The sequence below is a fragment of the Amblyraja radiata genome, chromosome 32, assembly GCF_010909765.2.
Source record: "Amblyraja radiata isolate CabotCenter1 chromosome 32, sAmbRad1.1.pri, whole genome shotgun sequence".
Classification (NCBI taxonomy): domain Eukaryota; kingdom Metazoa; phylum Chordata; class Chondrichthyes; order Rajiformes; family Rajidae; genus Amblyraja; species Amblyraja radiata.
The window spans coordinates 21,470,836-21,496,103 of record NC_045987.1 but is presented as its reverse complement, the minus strand read 5'-3'; the positions used below and the strand labels follow the sequence as shown (position 1 = coordinate 21,496,103).

Here is a 25,268-nt window from a genome sequence, read left to right as displayed (position 1 = left end):
GCAGTGAGCAAGGGTCTCGCAGAACTGCTGTCAGAGAGAGGGTGAGAATATCTTTAAAGTAGGCAAACTTTGAGGAGCAGTAAAATGGAGACAAGAAATTGCAGATGCTGGAATCTTGAGCAAAAACACAGTGCTGGAGGAACTCAAAGGGTCAGGCAGCAGCTGTGGTGGGAATGGACAGGTGATGCTTCGGGTTTATTCCCTCCACAGATGTTGCCTGACCCGCTGTGTTCCTCGAGCGCTTTTTTTTGCTCAAAATTCCAGCATCTGCAGTTTGTGTTTTCAAATTGAATTCTTAACAGACTTATTCCTGTGTTTCCCTGAAGCTCAATTGGCTATTATACAGAATCTTTCACAGTGCAAAGCTATTTCTCTTTGCTATATTTCTCTTTTTTCCTCCTGCCCTTCTACCTCCCTCTTTTATTCATGTGATTACTGTCTTTTTTTCCTTTTTCTTTTGAAACCCTTTATTTTTTCTACCTCTGGGATGCCCTCTTACACACACATTTGCCCTATGCATTTGCTTGTATCCTCATTGGCTTGCTTTCAGTCTTTTTGATGCACTTTGATTTGCCATCTTGTACATTCTTTGTTTTTCTCTCAACTGCTTGTGATTAATGTGTTGCATTGTCTCTTAGTATTGCTCCACTTCCTCTTGTGCTCTGCTTTCTGATAATATCCTTAATCTTAAATTGTTGTGTCTTATTTACTTCCACTGTAAAGAAACAGGCCATTAACCCTGGCTACATTCCAATTGGGCATTGACTGGAGTTGTCACTTGGAGGAAACGTTATTGGAAAGCAGGGCTGTGGAGTCGATACCCAAAACACCCAACTCCGACTCCTTGATTTCTTGTGTATCCGACTCCGACTCCCACTCCAACCCTGACCCCTAGGTATAATAATTCTAAATCTGCTATGATGACATTACACAAGATGGCATTTCATAAGAACCACATGAATCATCAGGCTACTTTTTAACCCATGTCCTTAAAGTTTTTAGTCTAATGGTTCTAACCATGCTATTGTGGCTTTTTTATTGTTTATTCTTGAGAAAAACATAATTCATTATGCAAAAAGGAGAAAAAAATTACAGAAAGGACTATGACAAAATTAAAATTCCATTGAATTAATAAAAATTATAAAAGCATTACTCCAAAATGTATTAAACTAGGCCACAGGTATGAGCTAAATGGCTAAATTATGACAAAAAAAATCTCAAGTGCAATAGAAATTTAAAGTAAATGCATAGGTAGTTAGGGTTTCTACAAAAGTACATACCTAAAATTTGTTAATAACTTGTCCTTAGGAACAGAATTGCTTCTGCCTCTTTCATTGAAGCCCTTAAATCTGATTTAATTAATTTCAGTGCGGCGAACAGTCTCTCCACACCGACATGAGTGGGTGGTATGGCTGTTACTAACATAGCTGCAACTTTTACTATTTCTGGATAAGCAGGGATGATGGGGAATTATAGACCAGTTAGCCTAACATCGGTGGTGGGGAAGATGCAGGAGTCAATGTTTAAAGAAGTAATAACGGCACATTTGGATAACAGTAAAAGGATTGGTCCAAATCAGCATGGATTTGGGGAAGGGGAAATCCTGCTTGACTAATCTTCTGGAATTTTTTGAGGTTGTGACAAGTAAAATGGATGAAGAAGAGCCAGTGGATGTAGTGTATCTGGACTTTCAGAAAGGTCCCACACAGGAGATTAGTGGGCAAAATTAGAGCACATGGTATTGGGGGTAGGGTATTGATATTGATAGAAAATTGGTTGGCAGACAGGAAACAAAGAGTAGGAATAAATGGGTCCCTGTCAGAATGGCAGGCAGTGGTGAGTGGAGTGCCGCAAGGCTCGGTGCTGGGGCCGCAACTATTTACAATATTTATTAATGATTTAGATGATGGAATTGAAAGCAACACTAGCAAATTTGCAAATGACCCAAAGCTGGGCGGCAGTGTGAACTGCGAAGAGGATGCTAGGAGGTTGCAGGGTGACTTGGACAGGATGAGTGAATGGGCAGATGCATAGCAGATGCAGTATAATGTAGATAAATGTGAGGTTATCCAAGAACAAGGAGGCAAATTATTATCATAATGGTGTCAGATTAGGAAAAAGGGAAGTGCAACGAGACCTGGGTGTCCTCGTACATCAGTCACTGAAAGTAAACATGCAGGTACAGCAGGCAGTGAAGAAAGCTAATGGCATGTTGGCACTCATAACAAGAGGATTTGAGTATAGGAGTAAAGAGGTCCTTCTGCAGTTGTACAGGGCCCTGGTGAGATCACATCTAGAGTAATGTGTGCAGTGTTGATCTCCTGATTTAAAGAAGGACATCCTTGCTATTGAGGCAGTGCAGCATAGGTTCATGAGGTTAATCCCCAGGATGGCGGGACTGCCATATGAGTAAAGATTGGAATGACTGGGCTTGTATTCATTGGAATTTAGGATGAGAGAAATCTTATAGAAACACATAAAATTATAAAAGGACTGGTCAAGCTAGATGCAGGAAAAATTTTCCCAATGTTGGGGGAGTTCAGAACCAGGGACCACAGTCTAAGAATCAAGGGGAGGCCATTTAAAACTGAGATGAGAAGAGAGTTAGAGAGAGCTCTTAGGGCTAGCGGAATCATGGGATATGGGGAGAACGCAGGCATGGGTTACTGATTGTGGATGATCAGGCATGATCACAATGAATGGCTGTGCTGGCTCGAAGGGCCAAATGGCCTCCTCCTGCACCTATTTTCTATGTTTCTATGCCCCATCTACACTGTTCACTATCTATTCCCCTCAACATTTTATGCACGTAGGGCTTTTATGCAAAAATATTGGTGGTGTTGAATTTTTGTTTATTGCATGGTATCTATGTATATTGAGTTAATAGGCCTGTAAATCCAGAGAAATGTGAGGTGTTGCATTTTGGGAAGTCTAACATGGGCAGGACCTACACAATGAATGGTAGGCCTCCGGGCAGTGTTGTAGAGCAGAGGGTTCTAGGAGTACAGTTCATTGAAAGTGGCATCACAGGGAGATAATGTGGTCAAAAAAGCTTTTGGCACATTGGCCTTTATCAATCAGAGTATTAAATATAGAAGGTATTTAATATGTTCAAGAAGGAACTGCAGATGCTGGAAGATCGAAGGTACACAAAAATGCTGGAGAAACTCAGCGGGTGCAGCAGCATCTATGGAGCAAAGGAAATAGGCGACGTTTCGGGCCGAAACCCTTCTTCAGACTTCGCCTATTTCCTTTGCTCCATAGATGCTGCTGCACCCGCTGAGTTTCTCCAGCATTTTTGTGTACCTTCGATCTTCCAGCATCTGCAGTTCCTTCTTGAACATATTAAATATAGAAGTTGGGTGGTCATGTTGCAGTTGTATAAGAAGTTGGTAAGGCCACATTTAGAGTTTTGTGTTCAATTTTGGTCACTATGTTAGGAAAGATGTCGTCAAGCTGGAAAGGGCACAGATAAGAATTACGAAGATGTTGCCAGGATTAGAGGGTCTGAACTATAGGGAGAGGTTGTGTAGGCTAGGACTCTGTTCCTTGGAACGCAGGAGGTTGAGGGGTGATGAGTAAAATCATGAGAGGAATAGATCGGGTAGATGCACAGTCTCTTGCCTACTCCACCTATTATTGTGGATAATTGGCCTAAACATCACCTGTGGGAGAGATGCCTTCATTGCAGGTACATAGCTCCTTGAAAGTGGTGTCACAGGATGGTCAAGAAGGCTTTCGCTACATTGGCCATCATCAATTAGAGCATTGAGTATAGAGTATTGTGTTCAGTTTTGGTCACCATATTATAGGAAAGATGTCAAGCTGGAAAGGGTGGACAAGGTGGGCCGAAGGACCTCTTTCCATGCTTTATGACTAAGAAAAAACATTGAATAAAATGAAGAAATTGGATGTTATTTGCATCATGTTCAACACGGACATTATGTGTGGGCCGAAGGGCCCGTTCCTATTCTATGCTCTATTCTATTCCATAACAAAGGCTATATTCTACAACAATATGCTATATTCTGTTCTATAATAACTATGAAATCTTATGCATCAATATATGTCATAAGGTCATGTGATAGGAATAGAATTAGGCCATTCGGCCGATCATGTCTACTCCGCCATTCAATCATGGCTGATCTATCTCTCCCTCCTAACCCCATTCTCCTGCCTTCTCCTCATAGCCCCTGACACTCGTACTAATCAAGAATCTATCTATCTCTGCCTTAAAAATATCCACTGACTTCGCCTTCTGTGGCAATATATACCACCGATTCACCACCCTCTGACCAAAGAAATTCCACCTCATCTCCTTCCTTAAAAAACATCCTTTAATTCTGAGGCTATGACCTCTAATCCTAGACTCTCACTAGTGGAAACATCCTCTCCACATCCACTCTATCCAATCTTTTCACTATTCTGTATGTTTCAAAGAGGTCCCCCCTCATTGTTCTTAACTCCAGCGAGTACAGGCCCAGTGTCGACAAACGCTCATCATAGATCAACATACTAATTCCTGGGATCATCCTTGTAAACCACCTCTGAACCCTCTCCAGAGACAGCACATCCTTCCTCAGATATAGTGCCCAAAATTGCTCACAATACTCCAAATGAAGCCTTACCAGCGCCTTACCGAGCCTGAGTATATCATTCTATGTGCTGAAGCTCGCTCTCTCTCTCCCCCTCCCCCTCCCCCTCCTCTCCCCTCTCCCTCCCCTCTCCCTCTCCCTCTCCCCCTCCCCTCTCCCTCTCCCCACCCCCTCTCCCGTCCATCTCCCCTCCCCATCCCCTGTCCCTCTCCTCACCCCTCACCCTCTCCCTCTCCCCTTCCCCTCTCCCCTCTCCCTCTCCGCTCACCCCTCTCCCCTCTCCCCTCTCCCCTCTCCTTTTATCGGCATGGCAATGTGTAAGATTAGACGGCAGATGTTTGGTAGAGGATGGGCATATTTTAAAGATGTCAACATTTGTGGGGTTGTGGGTGGTGATGGTGTCATTGGCATTTATGATCTACACCTAACTAACAGGGTGCAGATTCCACTGCTGAGGCTGAGCGTTGTGTAAGGGTGAAAGCTGGAGGCTTCTTCCCCCGAACGTCCTTACTGAACTAGCTGGGATTTGTTAAGTTTCCAGTAGTTCAGTTTCAATTTATGTGAAGGAAGGAACTGCAGATGCTGGTTTAAACCAAAGATAGACACAAAATGCTGGAGTAACTCAGCGGGACAGGCAGCATCTCTGAATAAAAGGAATGGGTGACATTTCGGGTCTCGACCCTTCTTCAGACTCCTTTCTCTCCAAAGATGCTGCCTCTCCCGCTGAGTTACTCCAGCATTTTATGTCTATCTTCAGTTTCAGTTCAGTTTAGTTTATTGTCACGTGTACCGAGGTACAGTGAAAAGCTTTTGTTGCGTGCTAACCAGTCAGCGTAAAGACAATACATGATTACAATCGAGCCATTTACAGTGTACAGATGCATGAAAAGGGGATAACGTTTAGTGCAAATCCGATTGAGGATAGTCCCAGGGTCACCAAATAGGTAGATAGTAGTTCAGCACTGCTCTCTATTTGTGGTAGAATGGTGCAGTTGCCTGATAACAGCTGGGAAGAAACTGTCCCTGAATCTGAATGTGCGTTTTCACACTTCTATACTTTTTGCCTGATGGGAGAGGGGAGAAGAGTGAGACTTGTGCTTGATTACGCTGCTGGCCTTGCTGAGGCAGTGTGAGGTATAAATGGAGTCAATGGAAGGGAGGTTGGTTTGTGTGATGGTCTGAGCTGCGTCCACAATTCGCTGCAATTTCTTAATGCTTGCTGAACTTATTTATTTTTCTGGGGATAGTTTAGTTTATTGTCATGTGGACCGAGGCATATGGTCAGCATGGCCTGATTCTGTTCAGTGTTGCTTTATTACCATATATTCATCTTGGGAACTTACACAGCATGATTAGCAAATTTGCAGACTGTACTAAAGTAAAATTGGTTAGTACAGTGTCAGGGGTTATGGGGAGATGGCAGGTGAATGGGGTTAGGAGGGAGAGATAGATCAGTCATGATTGAATGGCGGTGAAGACTCAATGGGCCGAATGACCTAATTCTGCTCCTACTTGCGGGAGAGTCTAGGACTAGAGGTCATAGCCTCAGAATTAAAGGACGTTCCTTTAGGAATGAGATGAGGTGAAATTTCTTTGGTCAGAGGGTGGTGAAGCTGTGGAATTCTTTGCCACAGATGGCGGTAGAGGCCAAGTCAGTGGATAAGGCAGAGATTTATGTAGTCTCTAAAATTTATGTTGAGGTCGGAGTTGGAACCTTTTTACCGACTCTGACTCCAGCAGCACCAAAATGCTCCGACTCCACGACTCAGATTCCACAGCCATGTTGGAAAATGCTGCCTTAGAATATGTTCATTGTGCTATGTGGAGTATGGTAATGTTGGAGCTATGTGGAGCATGGTAATGTTGGTGCAATGCCATATCAATTTTGGTGTACGTGGCATCCCAATTGAGTAACTGACATGGAAACTTTCAAGTGGACAACTCTTTTGACTATAATTTAACTTTCGTTAAGATGCCAAATAAAACACCATTGGGCAATATGGGAACAGCAGAAGAAGACATTTCCCGATGAATTTTAGTCCAAAATGAAAAACATTGTTATTAAAAAACTGCTATTTCCTGTGAAAATGTGGACAAAAGTTTTTTTTTTTCTTGCTGTATGGGAGATTAATTCATTCTTTCAACTCCAACTCCAGTACCTCATACTGTTTCGAAAAATGTACACACTTGCATTTAACTGCATAATAGAATCTTGTATAATATTGTTAATATCTGAGAGCAATTGATTATCCTGAATTCCTGCAGTGGCCCTTGGGTGATGTCTTGAGTTCAACCATCAGCTGGTTTAACAATAAAGGCCCTGTCCCACTTTCCCGAGTTTTCACGAACTCTCCCAAATTTTCTCCTTGATTCGAACTCGGATAATTACGGTAATAGCCGTTCGTAGGTACTCGGGGCTAATATATTAAACTCGTGGACATTTTCCAACATGTTGAAAAAACGTCCCGACTTACCTGATGCCCCGAGTTCCGACGCTGGCATTATGAGCCGCTACAAAACATCTACGGACTCCTACGGGCTCGCTACCGACATTACCCGACATTCCCCGAGTTCGAATCAAGGGGAAAACTCGGGAGAGTTTGTGAGTAACCTCGTACAGTGGGAAAGGGGCTTAACCTTTCATCCATCTCAAGATCGGAAGTGGGGTTGTTTGCTAATAATCGCACAGTGTTTAGTTTGATGCAAAACTCTTAATGAGGCAGCTTATCCCCAGACTTGCTCAACATCAGGCATGTATCAAACGATAAACAAAAAACGCAGATCTGAAATAAAAAAGGAAAATATTGGATGTACACAGAGAACATTCACAGAGAGCGAAACAAAGTTAACATTTTAAGTCAGTGATCTTTGACTCCAGCATGGTTGGATGTGAAGCACACGTGTTGCTTACTGCTGTGCTTGGCAGTGACCAGCTATGTAGTATTGTGGCTACATGTAAGCATTAAATGAGTCCACCAAAATTGCTATTCCACTATACTATGTTGTAAGTGAGGAGTGTGACAAAATATTCTCCACTTGCTGGACAATGTTAGAGGAGCAAAATGCTGTCTTCAAACATTTTCAGTCTATTTCACTTTTGTAATAACTGGAACTAATATCGATAAATTGATATTAGAAGTATTATATTTGACGTTGCTCATATATTGTTAATTTGTTAAAGTTACCAACTGTTCATGGCTGGGAGACAGCAGTAATAGCCTGAAAGAGTTATCCAATAACAAATGTTGATTAATAAGTAACTGCTTTGACAGCACTTCTCTTATTTACCACCTGAAATTTATATTCCCTGCACTATGGTGCAGCATTGCAGTATACAAAATGTGCTACAGGAACTTGCAGCTCAAACCTCATGACTGTACCACATAATACAAGAAGGCTGAGGTATGTGGGAACACCATTATCTAGCTATATATTCCCCATTAAATCAGAATTACAATCTTGACCTGGAAATACATTGATGATTCTTTTGTTAGTTCAAACCTTTGAATTCACTATTACGTCCAAATGTAGAGCATTCTAGAAGTTCCTATAATGCATAACACAATGCAAAAGTTCAAGGAGGCAGCATATCACCACCTTAAAGGCAATTAGGGATGGGCAATAAATGTTAGCTTTGCAAGCAACACCCACATCCATGTATTGATTTCGAAACAAAAACTGGCAAACCATTTAAAGCAGTTACATATTAATCAACATTTGTTATAGGATAATCATGTTAAGCTGTAACTGCTATCTCCTAGACAAAAGCAGCTGATAACTTGAATAAACGTACTATAAGTGAGCAACTTAAAAGATAAATCTCTGAATGACAATTGACGAAAAGTGATTCTGATTCTTACAGTGATATAGACCACAAAATGTTGAGGATGACATGCAGTTTGGAAAATGTTCACATTTGTTTAAAGAATATTTTGTCGGAATGTTCCTCCTTAATCTATTGCCATCTATTAAGTGCTTACCAGAATCGTGCACCTCTCTGGAGCTGTGTAATTGAAATTGCTTTTTTTTGTCCAGCTGCAGGCTTAGCGCCTGCAAGTCAATAATTAGCATTCCTTTTAATACATTTTCTATTTGTTAATTCTGATATTGTGTATATTTGTAAGGAAAACTGTAAATCAGCATTTTCATGATCAGAACATTTGGAAGGAAAGGTATTCTTGATTGACATTATGCAGGTTGGTTTAAGATGAGTTGTGATGATCATGCACGTATATCAATAGTGAGAACGTCTAAGAGATATGATGTGGATTGAGAGGTTGGTTTATGAATCTTGAGAAGTGGTGTATAGCTCTGAAAATAAATGCAACTTGGGCCATCCTGTGAGAATTTGAGTGAAAAATGCAATGTGTGAAAAACACTGGGAGGAAAATATGACAGCAGCTGTCACAGAAAAAATGAGTTGCACAAGAAAATGCTGATCATGTTTTCATCTGCTGTGATAGTATTTCAGAGTAATGAAGGAGAAATTTACAGTTTCAAATATTGGAAGTATGTTTAAAAAACATCTTGGACAAAAGTCAATGATAGGGGGTGGAGAGCGATGTTCTATAAATATGGGTAAAAAGCAATGTTCTCCAAGTATGGGTAAGCATCTTGTGGAGATGTAAACATTTCCACTCTAGGTGTATGTATGAGAAATATGGCACTGTTCATTGTAGAGGCACTTCAGCAGCAGCTTTTGGGAGAGTTTAGTTACTTTCCTAAAAATAACCTAAAGGTGACATAAAAAACTGCAGATAGAAATTAGGTGCAGGAGTAGGCCATTCGGCCCTTCGAGCCTATGCTGGATGCTGGAATCTTGAGCAAAAAAAGTGCTGCAGGAACTCAGCGGGACAAGCAGCATCTGTGGAAGGAATAGACAGATGATATTTTGGGTTGGGACACTTCAGAAACCTGACCTTAAAATCTGGATTTTTTAAACTATAAATTGCTTGTTGGATATTTCAAATAATAGATTTGTTAATTTCAAATGGATTGGCCTCGTTAATTTTCTGACTCGAACTTTATCCATCCACAGTTGGAGACTGTCTCCTACTCTAAGATGGCTGAATTTGTGGTGAGATGTGGGGAGGGAAAGAGAGCAGGATAGGGAAAAGGGTGAGATGTGAATAAAGGGAACTTTTTGATAACCATCCATATTTAAAGTATATTATGAGAATTTATTTGAATAATTTAAGAAACCTCCCTTCAATAACCTGCAACATTTCCTTTCCCCCTGCTGTCTAAACTTAATTAAAGATAATGTTTGTAGGAAAAGTGACAGCAACAAGAGAGTGGTATATTTTCAAGGGTTTTTCAGCTCTGACCTATAATTTAAAACAGTTGCTTCGTATTTTATTAGGTCATTGCTAAGGATCACCTTGTTATGAATGACCTCACAGAATTAGATTCTGATCTGCAACTTGACACAAGGTTCACACAAAATATAAACACGGTGGAGGGCAACAGCAGCAGAGAGCATCAAATTACAATGGGGGAGGAGGGGGAAGGGATGGAAACTGTTCACAGTTATAGGATTTTTAATTGTTTCTCCCAACAGTGACTTGTGAAACCAATACCCTTTTAACACTGAATTTACTGAATTTGAAACAACATTTAAAAATATGCCATCTATGGCTCGGCTTTACTTGAAAGTCACTGAAAATTCAAAGCCCAAGGTCAAGAGGCAGACAATGTCAATCCACAATGAATACTTTTTTGAGTGAAGCAAAAAAACAAGGGTCATTGGTGGCTGAAGTCCATCTCATGATGCTGACATTCTTATACAACAGGCTTGCATTAATTAGGGGTGACAATTTCAAATTCCAAGGGTCAAGAGTCCATAAACTGAAGCCATTGTGATTGTTTCTGGAAATTTCTGTGATTTTTGTAGTTGTAAAAAATTTACCTTTTTGGGAAATTCTGCAGGTTATATGGTTGCTTTAGTTGAAAGTAGGCAGTTTGCAATCAATTCTTAACCTTAAGAAATCATTCTTAAGTTCTCAATGAGCAGCTGATTCTTATTGTGCTTGTGTAATAGCTGCATCATGTGGCACTCTGGCCAATTTCTCACACATTCTGCAGCAGTGTGCAACTGTGGATTGATATCATTAAAGCCATGTGTAAAGGCCTAAGATTGTTTCCCCTTAGTGTTTTATGGGCCCTTGACGATGGCCTCTGCATGCCTGTTGGTATCTCTTATGAGTAGTATTCTTTCTTTACTGAGACAATTAGAACAGAGCTCCTGCAGAACTCTGTTATTCACAGTAACCATGGTATTCTTCCATCTGTTTAGAGATTTACAGGGATAAGGGCATGGGGCATGGCTGAGGTTGAACTGTGTATCACTGGGAGGAGAAAGGGAGAAGGATAAACTAGCTACATGCCAATGTTGCTGTTTATCTGATAAACTAAAGATAAGAATGATGTTAATCAAGATTGTAAATTACCTTTTTAATCGATTGTTTTAGTTACTTTGAATGGAGAAATAATTGGTTTATTTGTAAACTGAAATGAAAACATGGTTATATGATTTTTACTTTCTTGCAAGATCTTTCAAAAATATGTTCAATTTGTTCAACATATTTTAGACCATCTGTTGGTAAGTAATGTTGGAATTACCTACAGCAGTAGCATTTCCAAAGGTAGTTAATGTCCCAAAGGTTAACAGTGCAACATTTAACACATCACAGTGCTCAGCCTCTGCAATGTACCAAGAGCAGAAAGATTATTCTGTTTTCATTTTGTAAGCCTCAAGAGCGTTTCAAAGCTTGATCACTTGAGAACCCATTTTGCAGTAATTGAGTGAAAGAAATTTGGATTGCCTGTCGCAGATTTCATTGCATGTTGTAAGGGTGGGAGCAGTTAGTATTACTAATAATATTAATTTTTATTAATTAAAAATAAAAATGTCAATGACCATTCACTGATTTAAACAAAAGTGAGATTTTGAAAATTGAGGTGCTGGAAACCTGGGAATCAGGAAGTAAAATGTAATACCTGTGCAAGAATTAAGGCTTTAGAATAGGGGCAGCACTGAATTTATATTTGTGGAGAGTGGAAGTTGTAAATGAGATCAAGTGGTATCTAGTAGATGCAGATGCCAATAATAAAATCACGAATGAGGGTTTCAACAGTCAGAGGACTAGGTTAGTTCGTGGTCACATAATTATTATGGAAGGAAGAAATAGTTGGTATTTGTGATGGAGTTGCTCAAAAAAGTTAAGTTTGGGATCAAATGGGATGTTAATCCTAAATGCACAGTAGGAATCAGAAGCAAAGTTTAAAAAATAGAAGTTAATGCAAAATCAGTTTGAAGGACTTTCCTGTAATGCAAATGGGAGGGTAGGAAAGTTTTGCCACAGTCTCACAGCAAGGAAACGGGCACTTCGGCCTCCCAAGTCCATACTGATTATCGAGCACCCAACTGTACCAATCCTACACCCATTCCATTTTTAAAAATCTTCCATATTCCCATCAACTCCCCAGGCTATCATTCACCCACACATTAGGGATAACATATTTTCTCATGAACTTTCCAATACGCACGTCTTGAGGTTATGGAAGAAATCCAGAACACCCAGAGAAAACTTTTTAGTTATGGGGAATGTGCAAGTCCACACGGATAGCAACCCGAGCATGTCAACTACCTGCTCCACAATGCTACTTTAACTTTTTTTAGAAATTTGCTAATTTATTAGATTCTATAATATCATTACTGATTTTTCGTTCCTTTGAAATTAATGGTTTTGATCAGTCTGATTTCACAAACAATCTAAAAAACCTATTATTTTGAAAATAATGTACTTCCTCAGTTTGTAGCAGGCTTTCAAGATTTAGAGGTAGACTCTTGGAGGTTGAAATCTTTCAAGATTTGGAGCACTTATGTTTGAAAAAACGTATCCCTCGTACTGTTTAAACTTCAATGAATATAGGCTAATCTTTCTCAATCACTGTTTATTGAACAGCCCCTCATTCCAGGAATGAGTTTCCTAACTTTATTAATTTGAAGGGATTACTTGAGAACAGTTACTAAAACGTCACACTGTACTCCAAATGTGATTTATTGAAGCTCTTTAGAATTTATGCAAAACTTCCTTGCACAAAAGTGCAACATATAATTTTCCTTGCCACTTGGTCAGTGCACCTGCATGTTTACTTTTTGGTTCTCCTGAAGCAAAGCACCTGGATTCCTAAATCTCGGACTCCTGTATATAGACGAGACCAAGCACAGAATGGGCTTCGCTGAACACCTTCACTCAGTCCACCTGGGCATACATGATCACCCGGTTGCCAAACACTTTAACTCCCCTTCCCATTCCTATACTGATCTTTCTGTCTGGGCCACCTCCACTGTCAGAGTGAGGCTAAATGCAAATTGGAGGAACAGCACCTCATATTTTATTTGGGCAGCTTACAACCCAGTGGTATGAATATTGATTTCTCTAACTTCAAGTAACCCTTGCATCCCCTTCCTCCCCCACCCTAGTCATCGTGCTAGTTTCACTGTCATCCTGCTGAGTTTCACTGTTTGTATTACTCGTTGTCACTTTCCCCACAGCCAACAATGGACCATTGTGGGCACCTTTCTTTGATCATTGTTGCTGGCTTTGATCTTTCATTTTACATAACTTTCATTAATTTGTTCTATGTATCTTTTCATACCTCTCCCCTGACTCTCAGTCTGAAAAAATGTCTCAACCCAAAACATCACCTATTCCTTTTCTGCAGTTCCTTCGTTCACACCTTGATTAAGTTATACATAAAGTTGTATCAGTTTCTCACCATTAAAAAAAAAAAAAAAATAGTCTGGTTTTCTATTCTGTCAAAAAACAGCTCACTTCCCCAAACAACTCTTTTTTAGAAAAGTTAGATATCACTTTTTGTCTTTACCTTAATTATTAGCATAGATTGTGAATAGCTGAGGGCTAATATGTCTGTGGCACAGGTTCGCCAACCTGAAAAAGATTGGTGATTACTATTTTCTGCATTAATAAACCAACACCTTTAATTTTGTTGGTCCATATTTAATGTAATAACTTTGTATGTTGCACTTTGTTACAGCAAATGCTTTTTGGAAAAGCCAGATATCCCACATCTACATTTACCCCTTTATTAGCCCGAATATGTCCTTAAATATGATTTCCCCTAATCATGCTTTAGCAAGTTCCTAGTTGCCTCATTTTTAATATTAGATTTCGGCATGATTTTGACAACAGATGACTGACTATGTGAGCTCTAGTTCTTATTTTAACTTCTTTCATAAAGTCAGTCATTGTTATTACTACCTTTAATTCTAGTCTATTTCTGCTACATCTATTATGTATTCTCTGGGCAAGTACAACAGTGTTTCAAATCCACATTTACTTTTGTAAATCTCTTTGCTCTCTGCTTTCGAGGGAGAAGTTCTTGCAATTTTTGTTTGCATTTATTGCTAATCTAGACTTCTAATCTATTTTCTACAGCTTTATCAAGTCTGGTTAATTTTGCTACATCCTGTAACTTCTCCCTGTCTTTTGCCTCCATTTCGTTTAGCAACTTTATGAACTACTGAAAGATTGGACGGATTATTGAACTGTGGAATAAAATTGGGTAACAAAATAATGTTTGTATGCTCATCTGAGCTTGCATTAAAACCAAGATTAATATGACCCATTCAACAACTGCCTCTTAACTTCATCCAAATGCTTTTGTTTCATACTCCGTTGTACCCTTGCTTCTCAATTTTAATTTTGGCAATTTTGATTATTTTATCTCGGCTGTCTTGCAATTGGGTATTTTATACACTTTGATTTTACACTCATCATGTGGCATAGTGCCCCAATTTAACTCATATCTCTTGTCATTGTGGTGAATCGACACTGTGCAAGGCTAACATATCTTCTGAGTAAAACACAAAGTTAAAGAGAAACTCTGGGTCAGGCAGTATCTCTGGAGGATATCATTTAAATTGTAGTGGGATTATTTCATTGATACTTGGTTGGGTGCAGTCTGGCAAGGCATCCTCAGATATTGATATATTTTTTGTTAAGGCAGTGGAATTCAATCTTTCCTTGCAGTGAAAAAGTATTAGAAATAAATCCCATGATGGTAACTGAACAGAAAAATACTTCCATTCACTGAGTACACAGATTGTAATCGACAAATTCCAAACAAAATTGCAGGAGAGTGTTGCAATGAAGCAGTATCTCATCAGTAGTTGTGAAATGGTTCCATGGTTCATTATGTGGCAGATCTAGAGGAACACTGCACTATACATCCATGTTTCAAGCATAGCTGTGGCGTTTTGTGTGCAGCACAGTTTCACAACACATAAATATCTGAACTTGGATACTGTGTTCTCCCACTCTCCCCTTTCCCTCTTGCTTATATCTTCGAAAACAGGTGTGGGGAGCTCATTGGCCTCATTGATATAATACATTTATTTGTCCCAGCTGCTTCCTCCTCCTTTCCATTGCTCCCTGATATGTGTCAAGAACTTTCTCTAAATTCCCCTCAAATTGCAGCTTTTGTACTCTACAAACATACCTTTTTTTTAGTCTACTTTATTATTGTCATGTGCACTAAGGTACAGTGCAAAGCTTTTTTGTTGCGTGCTATCCAGTCAGTGAAAAGACTATACATAATTAGAATCAAGCAGTCCACAGTGTACAGATACAGGATAAAGAGAAAAATGTTTAGTGCAAGATAAAGTCCACTAGGGTCCGATTAAAGTCAGTTTGAAGGTCTCCAATGAGGTAGGTGGGTGGGTGGTCAGTACCGCTCTCCAGTTGGTTATAGGATGGGAGAGGGGAGAAGAGGGAGTGACTGGAGTGAGACTGATCCTTGATTATGCTGCTGCACCGGCCAAGGCAGCATTAAGGGAGGGGTGTTCAAGAAGGAACTGCAGATGCTGGAAGATCGAAGGTACACAAAAATACTGGAGAAACTCAGCGGGTGCAGCAGCATCTATGGAGCAAAGGAAATAGGTGACGTTTCGGGCCGAAACCCTTCTTACGTGATGGTCTGGGCTACATCCACACATGTCAGCAATTTCTTGTGGTCTGGATGGAGCTGTTCCCAAACCATGCTGTGATGCATCCCAATAAGATGCTTTCTATGACGCATCTGTCGTAGTTGATGAGGTTTGTCGGGGACATGCCGAACTTTGTAAGCCTTCTGAGGAGGTGGAGGCGTGCAGTGCTTTCTTGCCCATTGCTTCAATATGGCTGGTCCAAGACAAGTTGCTGGTGATATCTATCTAAATACTAGACTAAGTGGGACCAATTGGATCCCTGTCACACGGGAGGCCTGGTCCCCCAACGCAATATTCCACAACTCACCCTTAGCCCCCAACTGCGCAGGCGCGGCTCATTTACCCTCATCCCCAGCATTCTCTCTCTCCCTCTTTTCCCTCTCCTCCTCCTCCTCTCTCTCCCTCCCTCCATAACTCCTCTCCTCTTCCTACCCCCTCCTATCCCTCTATCCCCCCCCCCCCCATCTCCGCCACTATCCCTCCTCATCTCCTCCACTGCCCTCCTCTCCCTTTATTTCCCACTCGCTCATTTCCCCCCCTCTCTTCCCCACTCCCCCTCCTCATCTCTTCCCTCTTGTTTACCCTCTCCTCCTACCCTCCCCCAATCCCTCCATCACCTCTCCTTTCCCCTACCCCCAGTCACTCCCTCCCTCCATAACTCCTCTCCCCTCCCTAAACTCCTCCTCTCCCTCTACCCCTCCCCCACTCTCCCTGCTCACCTCCCCCACTTTCCCCTCCCTCCCTCTACTTCCCTACTCCGTCCTCTCCCTCAATCCCCCCCCGTCTCCCACCGCACCTCCCCCACTTTCCCCCCTCTCTCCCTACCCCCTCCTCCCCCATCAATCCCCCCAGACTCCCTCCTCACCTCCCCCACTTTCCCCCACTCTCCCTCCCTACCCCCTCTTCTCCCTCAATTCCCCCTCCTCTCCCTCAATTCCCCCTCCTCTCCCTCCTCACCTCCCCAGGATCTCGAGGTTGCTGCTCCTCTGATCGGAGGTTGCCTTGATCGGAGACCGCACCGCCAGTGACTGACTGACACTGACCAATCAGTGCGGCGATGGTGCAGGAAGGGGACATCGCCGTCCCGGAGAGGAGACCAATCTGCACATGTGCGGTTTTAAAGATTTTTAAATCTTAATACTTGTTGCACTTGCAGCACATGAGAATGGTGAGTAAGGTGGCGAAAAATCGTAGCGCTAGAGTGTATCGTTTTTGTGCAAATGTAAAAACAACGCAAACCAGAAGATAACAAGATGAGAGTTTTAGTTATGTAGAATAGAATAGGTAATAAATAATGGATTGTAGATAACTAAAAATCTCATCTTGTTTGTTTGTGTGCGTGTGTTCCCAAAACTCCGCCAAACGGTACACGATAGCACTACAACTTTGGCCCATCTTACTCACCATTGTCCTGGTATGTAAATGAAACCGGTTTCGTTCAGATTGGTGGTATAATTTACAAGTTATTCACATTTTGAACTTTACAAAAAACACTTTTCCACTTCCCCTGCCCATCATTCGACGTTGCAATGACACCACATTAGGATCCCAAAATTCATTTACGTTAAAAAAATCGCGATTTTCATTGACATTGATTTTATTCTTAAAAAAAACCCTCAGTTTTAATCAAATTCTTCCATTTTCATAAACAGCTAACATTGTGTTTAGGTTATTTTATCAATGAAGATAAGTGAGCCAGTACCTTCCGCAGCCATACCTGCCCAGGCCATAACACCCCAACCACCGTGTTTCACAGATGAAGTGGTATGCTTTAGATCTTGGGTAGTTCCTTCTCTCCTCCATACTTTGCTCTTGCCATCACTCTGATATGTTAACCTTCGTCTCATCTGTCCACAAGACCTTTTTCCAGAACTGTGGTCGCTCTTTTAAGTACTTCTTGGCAAATTGTAACCCAGCCATTCTATTTTTGCAGCTAACCAGTGGTTTGCATCTTGCAGTGTAGCCTTTTATTTCTGTTCATGAAGTCTTCTGCAGACAGTGGTCATTGACAAATCCACACCTGACTCCTGAGAGTGTTTCTGATCTGTCGGACAGGCGTTTGGGGATTTTTCTTTATTATAGAGAGAATTCTTCTGTCATCAACTGTGGAACTCTTCCTTGACCTGTCAGTCCCTTTGCGATTAGTAAGCTCACCAGTGCTCTCTTTCTTCTTAATGATGTTCCAAACAGTTGATTTTGATAAGCCTAAGGTTTGGCTGATGTCTCTAACAGTTTTATTTGTGTTTCTCAGTCTCATAATGGCATTTTTGACTTTCATTGGCACAACATTGGTCCTCATGTTGATAAACAGCAATAAAAGTTTCCAAAGGCGATGGAAAGACTGGAGGAAAGACTAGGTGCTGAGAGCTCTCTTATACCTGCATTAAGGAGGCAATTAAACACACCTGAGCATTTACAAATGCCTGTGAAGCCCCATGTGTCCCAAACATTATGGTGCCCTGAAATTGGGTGGTGGGGGGGGGTCTATGTATAAACACAGCGTTAATTTCTACGTGGTTAAACCAAAATGTATAAAAATGGCCTTTAATAAAATCTGACAATGTGCACTTTAACCACATGTGATTTTTTTTTTTCTATTACAAATCTCAAATTGTGGAGTAGAGGCAAATAAATAGGTCTTTGTCCCACTGTATACTCTTGATACAATGTTCAAACTCGAGTACAATGGATAGAGCAAAGGGAAAGATGCAGTGTGCCAGAATATAGTTCTCAGCATTGTAGCACATCAATTCCTTCGACAAAGTGCAATATCTCCATGGGTTAAAGGCAAATTAAACAGTATCCTAGCTTATGAAGGACCATCCAGAAGGCTGATAGTGGAGGGGAAGAGGCTGTTCCTGAGTCTGGTGGTATGTGCTTTCAAACTCTTTACATTCTGTCAGATGGAAGTAGGGAGAAGAAGGAATGACTGGGCATGGGATAAGTCTTTGATTATGTTGGATGCTTTCTTGAGGCAGTGTGAAGTGTAGATGGTGTAAATGGAATTGGACGACAGATGGCACAATGGGCTAAGTGTTCGGCTGGCGACCGAAAGGTGGCCGGTTCGAATCCCGCTTGGAGTGCATACTGTCGTTGTGTCCTTGGGCAAGACACTTCACCCACCTTTGCCTGTGTGTGAATGTGTGTGAGTGATTGGTGGTGGTCGGAGGGGCCGTAGGCGCAGAATGGCAGCCACGCTTCCGTCAGTCTGCCCCAGGGCAGCTGTGGCTACAGAAGTAGCTTACCACCACCGAGTGTGACTGAGGAGTGAATGAATAATGCGATGTAAAGCGCCTTGAGTATTAGAAAGGCGCTATATAAATCCCATCCATCATTATTATTATTATTAAATGATGTAAATATAAATAGTTATTTTATGCCATAGCAAAGATCTAGTAAGAAAACTATAGGTTACTTCGCCATCTGTCCACTTGTCTCTTATGACAGCTTTGAATTAAAGTTTTTTCCCTGTTTTCAAGAGAAGCTTAATTATTAATTTATGTTTCATGTAACACTAGACCTAGCTTTGTTTTCATGTAAACAACCTAATGGTGGGAAATTGCTTGTACTTATGGTTATTACCTTTTTTTCAAATGGAAGATGCAATTTGACATTTTCCCATCTGCTTCTCTTCTGACCTCATCAACAATGTATTGTGTTCAATGAATAACCGAGCCAAGAAGTTGGGGGAGTTGTACGTTCAATCTGCAGTATTTGTTGAATTGAGATGTTTTCAGCCAATTTGAATATCATAATATAGACTTTCTGTGCCATCTACCACTGGTAATATCTACCGGTCTATCCATTGGTAATATGTTATGAGAAAATGCTAAAATATTCAAGTCATAGAGAAAAGTTGTTGATAGTTTCTCTTTTATTTGCCCCCCAGTGTTGGACATACATCTGAACTTATCACTCTGGAAGTTTATCCTTCACAGCAGTAAAACCGCAAATAGAAGTATATTTTCAGTTGAATAAAAAGCAAGCGCATTTTTCTTTAAACACAATTTTCATTGCCCTTGTGTTATTCTTTAACATAGGCCATTCTAATTTATTGTATTTTAGTCTAATTTTTATTGTACAATATGCTAATCAAATTTAAATTGTTTAGATAAAGTATATGAAGAAATATTTGTTTCAACAAATATATGTATGTAATATATTATATGTTTACATGGATAATAAATTAAATACAATTACAAAATTAATTACAATTACATTTTATAAAGTCTTGCATCATCATCTCAATGGAGTTTTTATTAATTAGATTTTTTCCCTTTCAGATGATCGCACTGATCAGCGAACCTGCCTTATTTGTGGAGACACAGCTACGGGTTTGCACTATGGTATCATTTCGTGTGAGGGATGCAAAGGCTTTTTCAAACGTAGTATTTGCAACAAGCGGGTTTACAGATGCAGCCGAGACAAAAATTGTGTCATGTCACGCAAGCAACGAAACAGATGCCAGTACTGCCGACTACTTAAGTGTCTCCAAATGGGCATGAACCGAAAAGGTATGTTAGTTTTCAACACTTTAAATTCCATTGACATTAAGTACCAACAAAAAAATATTCCTTAAATTAACTTACATTTGATAAAACTGATCTAGATAGATTTCAATTGTAGGGTTGACTTTTATCAGACATATAAATATAAAAATTCTTGCCCATATGATTTACATTGACACTAATATAGTTGAATATACAAGATATTTGAACATTTGTTAAAGATATTTAGACTTGGTAGTTACCTTTCTAGCTTTCTACCTTTCTATCAATGCATCATTCAGTGCCCTTATGTGGACCATGTTGCATAATCCTAAATTCTTAGTTGTTTAAAGAATTCATCCGTGTGATATTGAAGTGGTATGTAGGTTGCTATTTATAATTAATTCAGAGATTCTCAAACAAGGAGGTACGATGAGGTAATGGGGATGTGGGAAACATGGTCAAGAACTTTTTAAGAAGGAACTGCAGATGCTGGAAAAATCGAAGGTAGATAAAAATGCTGGAGAAACTCAGCGGGTGAGGCAGCATCTATGGGGCCTAGATGCTGCCTCTCCCGCTGAGTTTCTCCAGCATTTTTACCTACCTATGGTCAAGAATTTGATCTGTGTATCAAGTGCATCTCAGAACCATCTGAGAAGTGTGGAGATTAATGAGCAGATAATCTGCTCAGAGAAAATACAGAGAGGGGCTGAAGTAGATATTGCAGAAAAAGGTCACAGCTAGAATATCTTTGCTCAACAGCTTTTATTTTAACTGTATTGATAACACTCAGCTAATTAAAAAATCAACTTTAATTCAAATACTTAGCTGGAATTTTACTCTTTACTAACTCTAAAGCTTTTAAAATTGGATTTTGATCTGGGTGATTTAACAGTTGATTTCTGTACATGGTTTTATTACTGATACATGGACGAGCTCCAATATTTGTCCTTCCATTCAGTGCATGCACCAAGTAGTGGATCGTGGTATGGATAATTAAGTTGCTCAAAATTCTGGAATAGAATTATATTTTTAATCTTGCTGAATATACATACCAAATGCACTGTTGGGAACAAGGTAAAAGCACATATTTGCAATTCATGTGTGGGAGACAAATAACTGCAAGGCCAATTCTAACGTGGACCATCACTTGCAGTGCTTGTAGCAACTGTGTAGTTTGACCACATGTTTTTGGAGCAGGAATATGAATAACATTCCTCCATTGCTAACAAGTATGGCTATTACCTATAAGCACAGAGGAGAAGTTTTCTGTAGTATTTACTTGTGCTTTCATCATGTTTAGTTGCACCTTGCAGGGCTCTCACTTAACTTTTTTTCCCTGTTGCCAGCCGGGCAACCTTGGCAGTTTTTTAGGTTGCCAAATGACAGTTTAGGTGGTCATTTAAGACGGTTTGCATGGCGCGTGCGATAATGTGTTCGGACGAAGTGTATAGTTACCAGTCGGAATTATGCTCAATGAAGCATTCACATATTATTTCTGCTTCAAATAAAGTCACAAACTAAACATATTCACCAATCAAGACATGATATATACCACAATGACATGCAACAAAATTATAATACAGTATCTCAACTCTTTTTACACATTGCAATTAATGCAATTTCTATTAGTTCTTTCCACTTCCAAACAAAAATGTGGTTGGATTATTCAGCGTATGATCAACCTGTGTCAATAAATCCTGGACCATAGTAACATGTATGCTTAATCATGCACACTACAGATTGATGCAAGCATGTTTTCTGTGAAGGACCGAAAATTACCATGACATGGCCATAGCATGGGTCATTATTGCTATTGGTACAGAAACACTCTCGCTTCCCACATAATTTATCCATAACAAAATATACAGGTTGCAAGGAAATTTCTAAATTTCTAAAATCACACCAGATTTTAAAAATTTTATTGATAAACGCCGTTTCAATCATTCCCACTTCAGAATTAACGTTAAAATTTAAACTGAAATATCTCCTGACCAAATTTGTGATGTATATGACTGACTGTAGAAGTAAAACCTGGATAAATCCAACGTATAGTTGTGAATGTTGCTCATTAAATAACTACAGTACTGATACTCCATATTAAGAGTATTGATTTGCCGTTAAAATGAATTCTGTAATAACGTGGCAACGGTAGCAGTGACAATCGAACACTGCGGTTTTAATGTTTCACGTGTTCACAATTTAATTAATCCATCTTTATGGACTAAAACAAATAATAACATTGGGAATTAAAACACATTTGATTGCATTCTGTTATCAAGCATTGTCAATGTTCGCTCTGAAGACATTTCCAGCACAATAAGGTCAGGGGGGGAGGGGAGGGGAGGGGGGGGGGGTGTGAATTAGTGCGGGGTGGATAGATGGCGGGGGGAGTGGTTGAGAAGGCAATCGGTGCGGAATGGATGGATTGAGGCAGGTGAATTAGTACGTGTTGGTTGGAGTATGTAAAATTGTGAGGGGAGAGCACGGGGCATGTCAGTGGTGTTGAATGGGGGGATCAGTATGGGATTGATGCGGGGGATCAGTACAGGATGAATGGGGGGATCAGTACAGGATGAATGGGGGTAGACAAAAGTGCTGGAGAAACTCAGCGAGTGAGGCAGCATCTATGGAGCGAAGGAAATAGGCAATGTTTCGGGTCGAGACCCTTCTTCAGACTGTTCCCCCCCATTCTTCTTGAATGGGGGGGGATCATTACAGGATGGATGGGGAGGGGATCAGCGCAGGATGATTGGGGGGGGGGGGTCAGTAAAATGTGGATCGGAGGGTCTGTGCAGGATGAATGGGGGGTCACTACAGGATGAATGGGGGGGAATCAGTACAGGATGAATGGGGGGATCAGTACAGAATGAATGGGAGTATCAGTAAAAAATGAATGGGGGATCAGTACAGGATGAATGAGGGGATCAGTACACGATGAATGGGGGATCAGTACAGGATGAATGAGGGGATCAGTACAGGATGAATGAGGGGATCAGTACAGGATGAATGGGGGATCAGTACAGGTGCAGGGTAAATGGAGGGTGGGTCTGTTCAGGATGAATGGGTGTACAGGATGGATGGGGGATCAGTACAGGATGGATGGGGGATCAGTACAGGATGGATAGAGGAGAAGTGCAGGATGGATGGGAAGGGGGGTAAGTACAGGATGAATTGGAGGACCAGTGTAGGATGGATGGGGGCGGGGGGGGGGGGGGGGGGGGGGCAGGAGAGGTTGATAAGGTGATCAGCGCAGGATGAATAGATGGGGAGGGGAGCACAGGGGATGTCAGTGAGGACTGAATAGAGGCGGGAATGGGGACCAGTGCGGGATGGAGAGGAGGGGTCTCAGGATAAGGGGGTGGAGGGGGGCGTACGAGAGGGGGAGAGGGGGAGGGAGGAAGGAAGGTCAGCGCTCCTCGGACAACATTGCCCCGCTGCCTTGGCCATCCCTGTCCACCGCCAAGTGCCGCCACCAAAGGGGAGGCGGTTGGGATCTCCTCACCACCGCCTCCCCTCCTCCGCCAGCCGCCAGCCAACAGCAAGGTGCGGGGCCAAGCGGTGCAGCTCAAGGATCCTATAGCTATAGGATTTTTGGTGCAGCTGCTTCTGACGGCGGAAGGAGGCCTCCCCCTCCCTCCCTCCTCCCGGCCTCGGCCTGCGAGAGGGCTTGTTTTGAAAGAGCCGTTGGCGGAGTGGCAGGCAGCGGCCGCTGTCAGGGCGGGCGGGGTGCGGGAGGAGGAGATGGAACCGCTGTCGCGGCCGCTGCTGCCGCTGTGCGGGGCCCGTCATTCGCTCCGACCCTTCGTCACCACGCACCTAATATATTTGCCCCGCAATACAGCCGCCACCGACATGAAACGTCACGTTCCTTTTCTCCAGAGATGCTGCCTGACCCGCTGAGTTACTCCAGTTTTTTGTGTATCTTCAGTATAAATCAGTATCTGCAGTGCCAAGCCGGGCAAAATGACTCGGCATGCAGGTTACCCGGCGGCACGTTGGGTGGTCATTGGCACCCGGGCAACCGTTAATTTCGAGCCCTGCTTTGTACTATTTTACCCATTCAGAAGCATTCAATCTGTCCAAAATTATTCACGACTATTATTCCTCACTAAACTCTTCCACCTCTTGCAACTGCAATGTCAATGTTATAGCAGGACTGCATTTCCTGTAACTGTCAAACTGACCACGGCAATGAATTGTTAGGCTGGATTGAGAAATAATTACAATATCTCATAATTTGGCATCTAGCACTAAAAAGGAAGATGTCACTGAGTGTTTTGTTCAAATGTAGTGCCATCATTTTCTCTTGGTGGCGGTCAATAAGCGCACACGGTGAATGCAGATTTGATGATGCTGAATGTCATTGACTATGCACACATACATAGGCCACCAAAGCATTAGAGTTCACTTCCCTTTATTTGGGTAATAATCATATTATGTTGATTCTGTATCGATCTGCTATGACAACTGCTTTTGAGCCACTACGATGAATAAAATGATAGCGCCTTGGTGCCAAGGCCGAATGACACTGATGCATGGGCACAGCTGCTACATGCTGCCACACAAAATCTAATCGAGCAAGCAATTGTCAGTTCACCCATTACCTGGAATGCCATGAAGGAGCCTTGCCATTGTTAGCATAGCAAATGTCTTTGTTTATGATGGCCTGCTGAATGATACACACCTTATCATCTTGTTAGAACAATCGTTGCCATCTGCAACGTTGTGATCTTTTGAGGAAAAGGAAGTAGAAGGTGGCAAAAGACAGACTTGACAGTTCCTACTAATATGGCCAAGAACCTCTATTCACATTGGCCCCATGTCCCATCTTCTGTCTATCACTGATCATCACAATGTCCACTTAATTCATTGCTAATGCAAATCCATCATTGAACAGAGAACAGCACAGCAAAAGAACAGGCCCTTTAGCCCATACTGTCTGTACCAAGCATGATGCCAAAATGAACAGGATCTCATGATGAATATTCCAAACCAAATGTAAAATTGGGACACTCAACTAATGGCATACAAAAGCCAGCTAATTACTGCTTTGTAGGTTCATTTTGTGCCTTTTTCTGCGTACTTTTGGATCTTGGTGATCCTGAATAGTGATATGCTACGAATATATTGTGGTTGCTGTGAAAATTAAGGGAGAAAACCATCTGATTT

The 25,268-nt window shown here is 41.3% G+C and overlaps 1 protein-coding gene across 7 annotated transcripts in view; it reads left to right on the top strand.

The window, feature by feature from the left end:
* The window catches only part of nr6a1 (nuclear receptor subfamily 6 group A member 1), a 238,002-nt gene that overhangs the window by 148,450 nt on the left and 64,284 nt on the right, over window positions 1-25,268 (top strand). For all 7 annotated transcript variants that reach the window (XM_033048646.1, XM_033048645.1, XM_033048643.1 and 4 more), the window contains one exon: window positions 19,893-20,123. In XM_033048646.1, coding sequence (XP_032904537.1) covers window positions 19,893-20,123 — 231 coding nt within the window. The remainder of the gene's footprint in view (window positions 1-19,892; window positions 20,124-25,268) is intronic.